The sequence below is a fragment of the Petromyzon marinus genome, chromosome 56 (assembly GCF_048934315.1).
Source record: "Petromyzon marinus isolate PM22_M1 ecotype Great Lakes invasive population chromosome 56, UKy_Petmar_22M1.pri1.0, whole genome shotgun sequence".
Classification (NCBI taxonomy): domain Eukaryota; kingdom Metazoa; phylum Chordata; class Hyperoartia; order Petromyzontiformes; family Petromyzontidae; genus Petromyzon; species Petromyzon marinus.
The window spans coordinates 6,548,696-6,562,018 of NC_133722.1; the positions used below are offsets into that span (position 1 = coordinate 6,548,696).

Below are 13,323 nucleotides of genomic sequence, written 5' to 3' on the forward strand. Positions count from 1 at the left end.
GCGGGCGGGCGGTAGGGCGGCAACTGCCGCGTTCGCAAAATGCGATTTCGCACACCCTCGCACTCAAGTGAGTCGGGGAAGCGGACACGCGCCGCGAGGGTGGCGGGGAGGGCCCGGGAATCAACTTCTGAAACCGATTGCGCCGTGCGACTGGAGCAACCCGCAACCCCCTGTGATGGTGAAGTCGCACGTTGCGGTCGCACGCTCGCTGGCCACCGAACAAAGACGGTCTCACGGCATCGCGCGGCACTCCCGCGGCCGTCTGGAACGCTCTTCCTCGCGTTATTGGGAAGCCACTGGATTGTATGCGCTTGTAAATCTAGATTGAAAAGCAATTTCTTAAGAATTTATTTTTTAGTGTTTAGTTTGTTGGCCTTCCGCCCCCGCACCCGCACCTCCGGTTTAGCACGGTTTTGCTGCGTATGGTGCGAAAGAAGTTGAACGTAATACTTTACAGGGGGTCGTGGGTTCGATCCCGACCATGACTCCTGTATATTTGGAGTTTGCATGTTCTCCCCGCGGTCCGCGTGGATTCTCCTCCGGGTCCTCGGGTTTTTCCCTTCACATTTTTAAATCAACACGTGTTTAGATTATTTGTCTGCTGTACATTGCCACGTGATAAGCCACCTCGTTAAGCTATAATTTGTGGCCAGGTCGCTTCTGGAAAAGGGGCTACGTAGCTCAGTGGGACCTTACCTGGTAAAATAAAAAAAACTTTATTAAAATCGGTAAAGGCTGCCGAAATCTCGCAACGTTTAACCCCCTGCCGTCCGTTCTTTTCCGCAGATGAAGCTGCTCAACCTGTACATCAAGCGAGCCGCGCAGAACAGCAGTGCCGAGTGCGACAACCCGATGCTCAGCTGAAGCTTCCCGCGACCGAGAAGCCTTTCCCCGGGGGCCGCGATGTGTTGTCTGTTAACCCGTGGTTGGCGCCACCCCCACCGCCGTCACCGATGGCAAATGCGCGACCGTACGGGAGACGCCGTTAGCCCCTTGATTGCCCACGAGTCAAGTGACCGTGACGTCTCGAGTGACAATCTGTAAAAAAAAGAAAAAGTTGCAAAAAGTGTAAAAGCAAAGAGCCTGCCACGTATACACAGGTTCGTTTCTAGCAGCGTGTGTCAGCCAGTGTGTGTGTGTGTGTAGGGGGCCTCGCTCCGGATCGGTCGACCCATGGCACCTGGGTCTATCCCATGACCCCGTGCCAGCGAGCCTTCGACACTTCACGTGGCCTCACAGTGCAGTTGCGCCAAACCTGGCACAAGCGCCGTGGCGATGTCACCGACACTTAATGGCGAATGGCGGCTGCTGTTGTGTGTTCACGCGTGATTTTTTTTTATTACAAGGTAGAGACATTTCTGTACAGTAGCGGATATTCTGATAGACAGGATAGCCATGTGGGGTGGGCGGGTGGTCTGACAGCCACAATTGAAACTTACCAAATAATAAGAATTATAGTGCTTTTCACCCCCTGTATGAGCAACGGAAGACCATGTTGGTTGGAGCCTTTGTAATGTTCACAATGCAAGACGCACCCTAACGCATTGCATTCAACACCGCTCCTGTGCCCGACAGCCGAGTGCCTGCGATTATTATTCACATAGGCCGCGTGGCAGTAATGTCCATAGCCCTTTCAGCGGAAGACGCGGTCTGGTTGACGGGACAGCTCTTATCTTGTAGGTGCATACCTAGGTTGTGTCACACGTTCTCCGGGGCAAGTTTGAAGCTTTGTAAATTAGAAAAGAAAAAAAAAGAAAAAGACTTTGAAGTCACATTCATAGCTTGTCGTTGTGTCGACGCAGTATTAAACCGTATGGAGGCGACATCACCAGAGTGTCATAATCGCGTGCTTTTACTGTCTAACGGGGTCGTTAAAAAGTCCACGCTACGATTAACAAAGCTTCCAGATCAAGTCCGGATAGCTCAGGACACGGCCTAGGTACTTAGGATGCGTTCCCTATTTTGGGAGAATAATAAAAATGAACATTGCTCTTTGTTGCGTCTAAAACTGTGATGCCACATGATGTCACTTGCGCGCTTTTTCGCGAAAAGTGCCATCATGTGACATCATTTTGATGGTAACGTGGCGTCACTGGCTTAAAGCCGTGAAAGTGTAAAAGGAAATAGCTTCGATTAAAATGGTTTTACGGATGGAAATGGAAATTCATTGGTTCATGTTTAGAATTATTACATTGTTAAATACAAATCTGTACATTTAGCTGATTAACAATTTGACGCCTTAAACCCCCCCCCCCCCCAAATACATTGAAATACGAAATCGGGCTTCAAACTCCGGAGCAAATTGAATCCGAACTTCGTCCCTGGCGGTTAATTCGCCGTAATAATTTCGTTTGTTGACCCGGGAAAGCCTCGCCGAACCCCGTGACTTTTTTGTTTCAGGAGAAACCTTGCCAGGTTCCTGAAGGGGAGTGGGTGGGGTGGGGTGTGGCGATTCCTGCGCGTAGTCCCCATTGAGTAACTTGCCGTGTAACCTCTCGCAACGTGCGGACCGGCACGCACGACAGCCTAGGCCCTCGGAGCGATCACCAACGTCCGCGCATGCGTCGAGCTGCTTTTGCGCGCCTTACTTAGCCCAACCGACCGTGCTAAACGGAGTGCGCGCTGGGGGGTTGGGGGGGAAACGTATTTTTTTGCCTGCTGCGCGCAAGCAAAAATAACCGCGGTCGTAACTGGGGCGTCCGCTGGGATTCGAAGAGCCGCGAACCTCTGCCAATAACAAGGCGGTGACTGGCCGTGTCACTGTCCCCCCGCCCCCACAGCGACGCATCTACGGGATAAGAGCCGTGCGTGCGCGCGCGTTTTATTTCACGTGCGGCACCTTCCCGTAATCGCTCGCCGCGCGCCGTTGCCTGGCCGCTGTGCCTGCTGACCATTGTACATAGACGTTAATCATTGCTTTGCTTCACCGCACATCGGCAGCAAGGGACGCGTGCGCGGTGCTCTGTCGTGTACATAGAGCTGTGTCGTTTTCAGCTGTTACATGTACATAACTACGAGTGGTTCGGAGTGAACTGGTGAGGCCCCCGTATTCACCGTTAACTCTGTATGGCAGCAGAGGTGTAACGATTCGTCGATTTAATGTGAATTCTTAACGCTCGCGACACGCGTGCCCGATCGCGTGGCGGTTAAGCATTCACGCGTCACTATTTGTGTCGCATCATAATAATTACGCTTGCTGATCCGGGGAAGGGCTCGCCGAGTCTCAAGTGTCTTTTTTTTTCAGGAGGGTCCTGCCGAGGTTTCGCAGTCGGCGATGACGACACGTTTCCCAGCGAATTTAATTTGTGGTTAATATGGCAAATTTCTTGGAACCATGACGCCGGCAGGCAACGGCCCAACTCTTGTGAGTGATGTCACGGGATACCCTAACGTCCCTCCGTGAGCGAAGCGAGCCGACGGCGCGCATCTTTTTTTAAAGATTAGTACGATCGCAGTATTAACCAGGGCGGCCTGCTGGAGTCGAACTACGAGCCTCTGTGGCAAGGAGTGGACACGCTACAGCCGGGCCATGTGGACTACCCCCTCTGTATTTTGTATTTAATAGATTAACGTGACGGCTGCAATCACCGGAGGCCACTACATTCACCAGACTTCAGAACTGAAACAAAACATTTTTAAAAACTAAACTGAAACCCTGAACCGCGGCGATTCATAGAACCGCCGGGGTGGGTGAATCGTTAACACTTCCATGAGGGGTGGGACTTGAGAGCAACACAGTCATTGTTTCAGGGTAACATTTGATCGCAGGTTTTGTTGACAGCTAAAGAACACGACAAATCGCGCGTAGAGTTAGGGGGTTTGTTTTTTTTTCCCCCGCGTTGTGCGCGTAGAGGCTTCTCATCATCGTCGTCGTCTTTCCGCTCGGAGGAACGGACGCGCGCGTTGTGCGCGCGACGGTTCCGATCGACGTGCGAGCGCCTCAAGCTTCGCGACGAATCGTCTGTTCCCGCCGCCGTGGTTTTATAACGACGGGGATGGGGTTCTTGCGACCCGGTGACGCGTTTTGCAGAGCACAAGGGGCGTCCGCTCCCCTGCACGCCCCCCAGCACCACGCGCCCGTACCCCCACGTCACCACGAGTGCCGATGTGTGAAGCAAGCGGTTTCAATTCTAACCCCCGCCCCGCCCCGCCGAACAAATGTGGTCATTCCGAAGAGTCATAAAAACTGCCTTTTTGAGATTTGCGAATGCTCCGAAATAAGAAGAATAGTTATGTGGGGGAGGGTGGGGGGGGGAGCAAGGGGCTAGGATGTTGAAAGAAAAAGAAATGATAAGCAATGATCCTAATGTGAAGCATCGCGATGATTTTGAACGCAGAGATGGTGGGGTGGGGTGGGGGGGGATCATCCGTTTTTATATTAGATATTACATGGGAATCATTTATAGATAATTTTACGAAGAGTGATATTCGTGTAAAGCTTTTGTAAAATTGGAATTCGTATATATATACACGTATGGTCATTTACAACATTTTTAGAATGGCATTTTAACAAAAAAAATATTCACACCGACCACCTAATTCACATTTTTACCCCACCATGCACCCCACCCTCCCCCTCCCCCCCCCCCCCGTGTGTACAAGAAATTTAATGTTTGATAACCTAAACTCGCGTCTACTTACCCTCAACCCTATTCTTCCGCAACGCTAGTGAGCATTCCACCGCGGGTTTAACCACAGGTAGGCAGGCACGCACCGCGCGCTTGACCACAGCCTTCTTTAGAGCTCTATATGGTCATTCCGCGACCTCGCCCAACGGGACCACCGAGAACGCACGCGGAGTGAAGAGGTCAAAAATTCGGACATTGGGCTCCCCCCCCCCCCCCCCCAAGGGAGGGGCTCATTACGGGTCTCACAAGGAACCTCCGTGGCCATGCCAGTAATCTTCCCTGGGGCGCCTCCAGCCTCTGGACCTCCACGCACCTCTTGGGGGGGAGGGGCAGCTCTGCAACATCCGCAACCTCCGCATCCACACCTCACCGACGCGTTTTTATCCCCGCAGCGACGTGATCCATCCCCCGCGTGTAGTTAGGAACCGGAGCCGTCTCTCCCCGTCTTGCGATTTAACGTTTTTGTTGTTTTCATCTGCGTCGGCACGAAAATGCGCCCTTCGGTGATGGCGATGTTGCCCCGCGCCTGGAACGACGCTGAAGTTGTGCCGCGCGAACACGGAAACCAAGCGCCGTGCGGCTGTGCGTCCGCTGATCCCGGGCTGTATTTTGTTGCCCTCCGCGCTCGTGTAGCCCGTTCGGGTCCAGTGTTTTGTGGCGGCGAGGATAGATCCCGAACGTCTGTTTGCCGCGTTGAACATTCCGCCGCTCCCGTAGTGTTCCCGGTTGACTCGGTTTATAAAACATTCCTTACGCGACTGTGAAAATACCATCGCTTGGCCAATATTTCTCCCTCCCCCACACCACCACCCCCCCCCCCGCGTTGTAGCTTGTTGATCATGCCGACGTGGTCGCGCTGCTGCAGAGAGTGAGACGCGTGCGGCGCTCCGGTTTGACGGCCACTTTCCGCACCCCGTGGACACACGGAGACATTGCCCCCGGGGAGGAAGCCGGAAAGCCGCCGTCGAGTTTTGGGATGTGGAGATTGCCAGTGAACGTGCAGCAACGTCGGGCCAAACGTCAGGAATGTTTCACCTGGGTCGGTGCATTCTGCAAAGTATAATTCTCGCACGGTGACTTTGTGGTAGTTACATTTCCCTGCCGTTCCTTTTGTAAGTTTAATGTACATTTGTAGACATCAAGGTGAAAACACGTTTGGCCTTCGACGCCATTTCAGTCACGTAAATTAATTCTACGTTTTTATAACTGGAAAGCTACAGCTGATTACTTTTTTCTTCTTCTTCCCAAGCGTCCGTGATCGAGATTTGGACTTGACGATAGCGATATGCCGTTGGAAACGTTCAAGACGTCAACAAAACGGCTCAAAAACTCTGATGTTTTAAGGAGTTCGTGTAATTGTTGTACGAGCAGGCAGACATTCATATCAATGTAACGCAATACAATGTTCCCATGGCTTGCTGTGCACTATAGAATATTAGCGAAAACTAAGTTGCTATATTAATGCATAGAAACTATTGGATTTTATATTCATGGACTCGTAATACATGGACATTACATCGCCGATGAATGTCCGTTCCACTAGAGGCCGCGGTCCTTTTCCTGCCCTTTATTTCCACAAAAAATGCAGAGAAAATTAATACACGCGCACAGTTTTAATAAGGTTTGAACAAATTGCACGTTTTTTTATATGAACGGGGACGGAAATGTCTCGTCCTAATAGGCCATAGTTCACCGCAACAACAACAAAAATTATATACAGCCCTTTGTCAATCTCATTCCACTACATGTTCATGCAGCTTGTTTGACCATACTTCACCATAGATGGGGTCAATGAAAAAGAACACATTGATGAAGTGGTCGCCTCAGTAAACATGACCCAACGTTGCGCCAAGGGTTCCAAACCACATGCCAACGTTGGGTCAACGTTAGGCCAAGGGTTCCAAACCACATGCCAACGTTGGGTCAATGTTAGGCCAAGGGTTCCAAACCACATGCCAACGTTGGGTCAACGTTGGGCATCTGGTTTGGAACCCTTGGCCCAACTTTGGGCATGTGGTTTTCCCGAGGGCTGAGTCTGGTTCAGATCTCGAGGAATTCGATGCTTATAGCCACGGCCGGGAATCGAACTAGGGATGGTGGTCGGTGGGGGTGCCACTGTGTTCATAGTGCAGCGATAGTGTAGCGGTTAGCGCGCTGCGCTATGAACCTGGCGACCCGGGTTCGATTCCCGCTCACGGCCAACACCAGTGACGATTATCTGAACCGGTCCCGGGCCTCCCCTAGGTCGACTCAGCCTCAAATGAGTACCTGGTGCGGTGTGTAAACATTGCCACTAGGGAGACTAAAGGCGGTCGGGCGTGGTGCTGGCCACCCACCCCCTCGTGTACCGTTCTGGCCTTCATAGGTGCTCGCTAACAGCACTTGCCCCTACAGTCTGTTAAGGCTATATGGGGGATCTTTGTTATAGTGCAGCGCACCTTTCGCTGTGCCACCACTCACCGCAGTCCGCTTGTAACCTCGACACGTAATGTGGCACTGGATATTGTTTTTTTTCGACGAGGCTGTCCAATAAAGAACAGATTTTTAATACTCGTTGGTTCTTTCGGTAAAGTCACGTAGGTAGAAAAAGTAATAGATCACGACGTTTTGATCGCCACGCAAGCAATCGTCTTCAGGTAGGAGACGATTGTTTGTGTGGCGATCGAAACATCGTGATATATTAATTTTTATACCTACGTGACTTTACCGAGATAACCAAAGAGTAATGGGTTCCTGCCGTCACGAAAGCTTCAATTAAATCTCGACTTAAAGCTTTCGTGACTGCAGGAATTCATATTCTTTAGGTCTTTCGGTCAAGTCACGTGGATAGGTTCAAAGAAAATAACAACAAAAAACTACGACGTTTCGATCGCAACACGAGCGGTCGTCATCAGGAATTTGTTATTTTATTTGAACCTATCGACGCGACTTTGGCGAAAGACCCAAAATATAAAGCACAGATTTGTTTAGTTTTGCCTGTGACCTTTGTGGCCAGCTCGTCCGCCACATTTCGACTTTCTCTGCCTCCACAATAGAGGTGGGGATTTTTTTTGGCTGGGGTTATATCGCGGTAAATATATAAATGTGTCGTTAAACCCGCCACCACCCGACACAGCCGATTAGTAAAGTTTTGTCACGTAACGCAACACTTGTCAATTCGTCACGAGTACAGCAACCACCGGTTGTGTGTTGGAGAGTGAACCCACAACATTTCCGATTTCTCTGCCTTTTTTTACTTCGTGTGCGGGCATCTCACGGGTTGCAACGGCGATTGGCTTCTTCATTTGCAGTGGGGTTCCTCATGTCGGACCTTTTCATGCCGGTTGCCGCAATAGTTGGTTTCAACAGCTATATCTTTCAGGTGATATATACACACCACACACTTACTTGGGCGTTAATTTCTGTATTTGTACAAAATAAATGCTTCCGTATCACGTTGTTATTGCTCACGGTCTCTCTCTGGCTTTATATTTATTTATTTTTAAACACAACTGCAGCAGCGAGACGTCATTCGCCACCCAAGTGGCGGCTGACGTCACCGCGGCGCTTGTGCCAGGCTAGGTGCACCTTGAGCCGACAAAGTGTCGAAGGCTCGCTGACGGAGGAGGTCACAGGAGAAACGAGGGTGTTGTGCGTTGACTGAGAAGACCAGCAGATGCACCACCTGTGCTTCCTACTGTGCCAAATTTGCTGTGTTTTAGCCGCCCGGCACGCCGCTCGTTGTTGTGAGCGTCGCTCATCCGCCCTCCGCTATTGCTGGAGGGGCTACTGCCTCCCAATTGTCTCGTAGCAGCGTCCTTCACGAGCCTCCTCATCCGCAGAGGCCGATCCTGATACCGCTGATAGAATAACCGGTCTTCGGCAAGTCCACTCAGCTCCACATCGTCCTGTACCGATCGCATCGGTACACCCCTTTTCCTCGCCGGGGAAAACCACAGCACTACCCGAGGCACGCACGCAAAGAAGTGTCCGGACGTGTGACCACACCGGTAACATGCAGACAAATAAGTAATATTTTAAAAAAAGACACGCTTTAATGAAATGTACCGTGCTCGTAATGGAAGAACTCCACGACTCCAGGAAGTGGCCCCGAAGCTTGCCACAACGTAAGGGGACCGTGGTGATTTACAGCCAGCGTGAGTTGAGCGTGGACAATTAGACCCAAGCCGAAACATAAGATATAAAAAAGATGGTTTATTTTTTCTAATGATAGAATATAGTATTGTCATCAGTATGACATGAGTATACCCAGTTTGCAGTCGATACCACATTGGGAAGTGGGTTAAAATGTAGTTACAAGATTTGAGGATACAACAACAGACAGTTAAATAAAAGCGTGTAAGAATGCTACTGGTAGGAACCTCCAGGTTACACCACCAGCTCACAGGGGATTATTGTGTCCGTCCGTCGTGCATCCAAAAATGGGAGGGGCGGGGAGGGTGGGGAGGGGCTGGGTGGAGTGGGGAGGGGCTGGGTGGGGAGGGTGGGGCTGGGTGGGGAGGGTGGGGCTGGGTGGGGAGGGTGGGGCTGGTTGGGGAGAGTGGGGCTGGGTGGGGAGGGTGGGGCTGGGTGGGGAGGGTGGGGCTGGGTGGGGAGGGTGGGGCTGGGTGGGGAGGGTGGGGCTGGGTGGGGAGGGTGGGGCTGGGTGGGGAGGGGCTGGGTGGGGAGGGTGGGGCTGGGTGGGGAGGGTGGGGCTGGGTGGGGAGGGTGGGGCTGGGTGGGGGGTGGGAGGGGTGGGGCTGGGTGGGGAGGGTGGGGCTGGGTGGGGTGGGGCTGAGTGGGGGGTGGGAGGGGTGGGGCCGGGTGGGGAGTGGCTGGTCACCCCGTGGTGCCCTTATAAAACTCAACGTTTCACCAACTCACGCCGGCTTGTGCCCGCCCTCACAGTCGGGCATATTGTGCGGAATGCACCACGTGGTGCCGCCGTTGACCCTGGCCATTGACCGAGCAACCCAACGTTCCCGCCAGCTCCCTCTGCAGGAGAATGTGTAATAAAAGCGTGTAATAATAATAATAAAAAAGAGTCTCCTTCGGATGTGTCGTCTGTCTCTCTGCGCGCCAAAGGTAAGATATGACGGCACAGGTTGCGTGACCCACCACGTCATTATTCGCACAGTCTTCTGCGTTGATTCAGTATAGGAGCATAAAGGAAAGGAAGGGAGAGGTAAGAATAGGAAGAGGTCGAGAATATGTGGGGGGGGGGGGTGGGGGGTAGTGACAGTCGGTTAGTAGTGAAGGAGTTTAACACGCAGCGGGCTTTCACGACGAATATTATTCATAATAAAGGTGTTTGGGTTAGATCGCGTAGGTGTAAATGTGTCGTGACGCTCCACACCACCCGACACGGCCAATTAATTAGGGATTTATCTTCTTGATTCTCTCGGTAATGTCACGTAGAATGAAAACGTGACTTTACCGAAAGAACCAAAGAAGATGAATCCCTGCAGTCACGAAAGCTTTGAATCGAAATTTAATTAGGGATTTGTCACGTAAACAAAACGCCAGTTACCAGTATAGTGTAATGTAGTGTATAGTGTGGTGTGTAGTGTATAGTGTAGTGTACTACTTCAGCCCACCTGTCTGTTGGAGAGTAAATCCACAACATTGACAACGTGAGTAGCGTGTGGTGTCGCTGGTGATTAATATGAGCGCTGAAGGAGTCGACATGGTCATGTCAGAGTTGAGTCCACAAAATGAGACCGAACCTATGGAATCGTTTTCTTTTTGCACCAATTTCAAGACGATGCAAACATCACAATAGGCTTCACCCCTCGCTGGCCATACAACAGGTGTGTTAAGATGTTCAAACGCCAAATAGACAAGGGGCCGTCCATAAATGACGTCACGCACCTAGGGGCGGGGGGGGGGGGTCAGACATTTGTGACGTGTGACGAGGGAGCGGGGGTTTGAGAAATGTGACGTCACATCAAAACGCGCAACTTTAAATAAATATAGACAACACGTTCTACTTAATTAAATAGACTTTTTAATAAACGTTTTCTCTTACACCAGAGTGCAGCGCCAAATTGAATACGCACTACAATGACAATAGTTCAAATAAATTTGAAGCATGTTTTATTTTCAAAATGGAAATATGGTTTTGGGGGGGGGCAGAGAGCTTTGTGACGTCATATTTGAGGGGGGGGGGGTCTGACTTTTGTGACGTCATTTATGGCCGGCCCCTAACCTCTTTTGCAGTGGCTCTTAACCTGGCGGGGGGAGGGGTGCAGAAATGCCCTTTGTGGGGGTGTGCGAGATATGGCCAGATTTTTTGTTTTAGAAGTTAAATAATCGAAAACACACATTAAGCACGCAGCAGGCAAGGACGATTTTACTGTTTTTCTTTCGGTAAAGCCACGTAGATAGAAACATTATAAAAAAAAATATCACGACGTTTCGATCGCAACACAAGCGAGCGTAATCAGGTGAAAACGTAGATAGAAACATTATTAAAAAAATATATCACGACGTTTCGATCACCTGATGACGCTCGCTTGTGTTGCGATCGAAACGTCGTGATATTTTTTTTTATAATGTTTCTATCTACGTGGCTTTACCGAAAGACCCATACAATATGTATTCCTGCAGTCACGAAAGCTTTAAGCCAAGATACAACTTACTTTGTTACGTATTTTTATATAAAGCTTTCGTGACTGCAGGGATTCATATTCTTGGTTCTGTCGGTAAAGTCACCACGTAGAAGGGAAACAATAAAATAATAAAAATATAAAACAATAAAATTCTCACGACGTTTCGACTGCAACACAAGCAATCATCATCAAGCAATCATCATCAGGTGTGAAAACCACGGCAAGAAAATTTGACGATAGCTTGTGTTGCAGTCGAAACGTTGTGAGAATTTTATTGTTTTATATTTTTTATTATTTTTTGTTTCCCTTTTGTTACGTTAAAGCTACGCAGTAAAGGTGAAAAACCCGCTGCTCTGTTGCAATGCATCGAGTCTGCAAGAGGATACTCGTTTCGCGCAACTGGTCCTTCGCTGACTGCGGGATGAAGTCACTGCATTGACAACACATGCTCGTGGCAAAACGTGCCTGGGCATGCTTTGATTGATATGCGCATTTTTTTTGTTTAACCAATTGGCCTCCAACTTGTTTCTGGTGCAGGCCAAATCGGATTTCGAAGACAGCGCGTATATATAAGTATAATTATCAGAGCGTGTTAGCATGCTTTGCCACAAAGCAAGTGTGCTTAATGCAGACTTTTGATACCTTGCAATAATGGGAGCTGGTTGGTGTTTGAACATCTTAACGCCTCTTGTATTGCCAGAAAGGTAAAAAAAATCATTTTTTCAAAAGGAGGCCAAATCTTAGAAGAGAATTTCACTCGCAAAGCGTCTCGCAGTCGTCTGCTCATTCGGAGGTGCCAGGGGGAAGCGCAGCCACCCGGTGACCTGGTTTACGAAATATCTTATCTACGACATCTAACACAAAATATAGGAATTATTAATCGGAAGCCATCCCAATCTTTACTCATTTGGGAATACCGCAGCAGCAGCAAGCTGCAAACCGCTCCTATCGGCACACGAACGCACCCAGGGTCACGCTCGCAGCCAGGGTCACTCTACACCCAGGGTCACACTCGAACCCAGGGTCACTCTGGAACGCAGGGTCACGCTCGCAGCCAGGGTCACTCTGGAACGCAGGGTCACGCTCGCAGCCAGGGTCACTCTACACCCAGGGTCACTGGCACCCATGGTCACTCTCGCACCCAGGGTCACTCTATACCCAGGGTCACTGTCGCAGCCAGGGTCACGCTCGAACCCAGGGTCACGCTCGCACCCAGGGTCACTCTCGCACCCAGGGTCACTCTATACCCAGAGTCACTCTCGCACCCAGAGTCACCCTCGCTGCCAGGGTCACTCTCGAACCCAGGGTCACTGGCACCCAGGGTCACTCTGATGAGACGTAGTCTTGGGCCCCTTTGACTTGTCACCCGGCCGTTTGAGCAGAATTCTCTCTGTACGATCCGTATATATTTCCCTGCCTACAAACGCAGCCCAGGCGCACACTTGTCCGTGAAGCGTGTGCGGAGGGAGCGGTGGCGCAGCGGTTAGCGCGCTGCGCTGCGAACCCATAGCGAACACCCCCCACCCCCCGGTTTTCGATCCCCCACTCGCGGCCACCAACGCCGGTGACGATTATCTGAACCGGTCCCGGGCCTCACCCAGATCGACTCGGCCTCAAATGAGTTATCTGGTGCGGTGGTGTAGTAAACATCGTTCACTGGAGAGAGACAAAGGCGGTCGGGGCGTGGTTCCTGGCCACCCCCACACCGTCTCGTGTGCCCTTCCGGGCCTTCATAGGTGCTGCTGCTGCTTACTCGCTAACACCAACTTCCACACCAACCCCTCCTTAGCCCACAACAGTCTGCAAAGTGCGACGTGGGGCATCTCGGTCGTGTTGCGGGTATCGCTCGCCGTGGTACTCGGGGTTGTTGAAGGGTAAACACGACACGGCGCTCTCCGGGTTCTCGGCGGATCATTCCGCTCCCCAACAGAGGGACGATGGTCACCGGGGGGGGGGGGGGGGGGGGGTGCACCTGTGGCCGGTTTGTTCCAGCGGGCCAGGTGAGGTCACAGCTGACAATGCCGTGGGCCCACACATCTCAGCTCGGCGGTGATGCAACGCCAGACACGGGGCCTGCGATAAAAGCTCCCGGCACGGACTGGAAG

The 13,323-nt window shown here is 51.2% G+C and overlaps 1 protein-coding gene across 8 annotated transcripts in view; it reads left to right on the plus strand.

Annotated features, from left to right (window-relative positions):
- Positions 1-8,066, plus strand: part of LOC116954778 (CLIP-associating protein 1-like) — a 77,723-nt gene extending 69,657 nt beyond the window's left edge. For all 8 annotated transcript variants that reach the window (XM_076052511.1, XM_076052517.1, XM_076052512.1 and 5 more), the window contains one exon: positions 787-8,066. In XM_076052511.1, coding sequence (XP_075908626.1) covers positions 787-864 — 78 coding nt within the window. In that variant the 3' untranslated portion in view covers positions 865-8,066. The remainder of the gene's footprint in view (positions 1-786) is intronic.
- Positions 8,067-13,323: the final 5,257 nt, after the last annotated feature.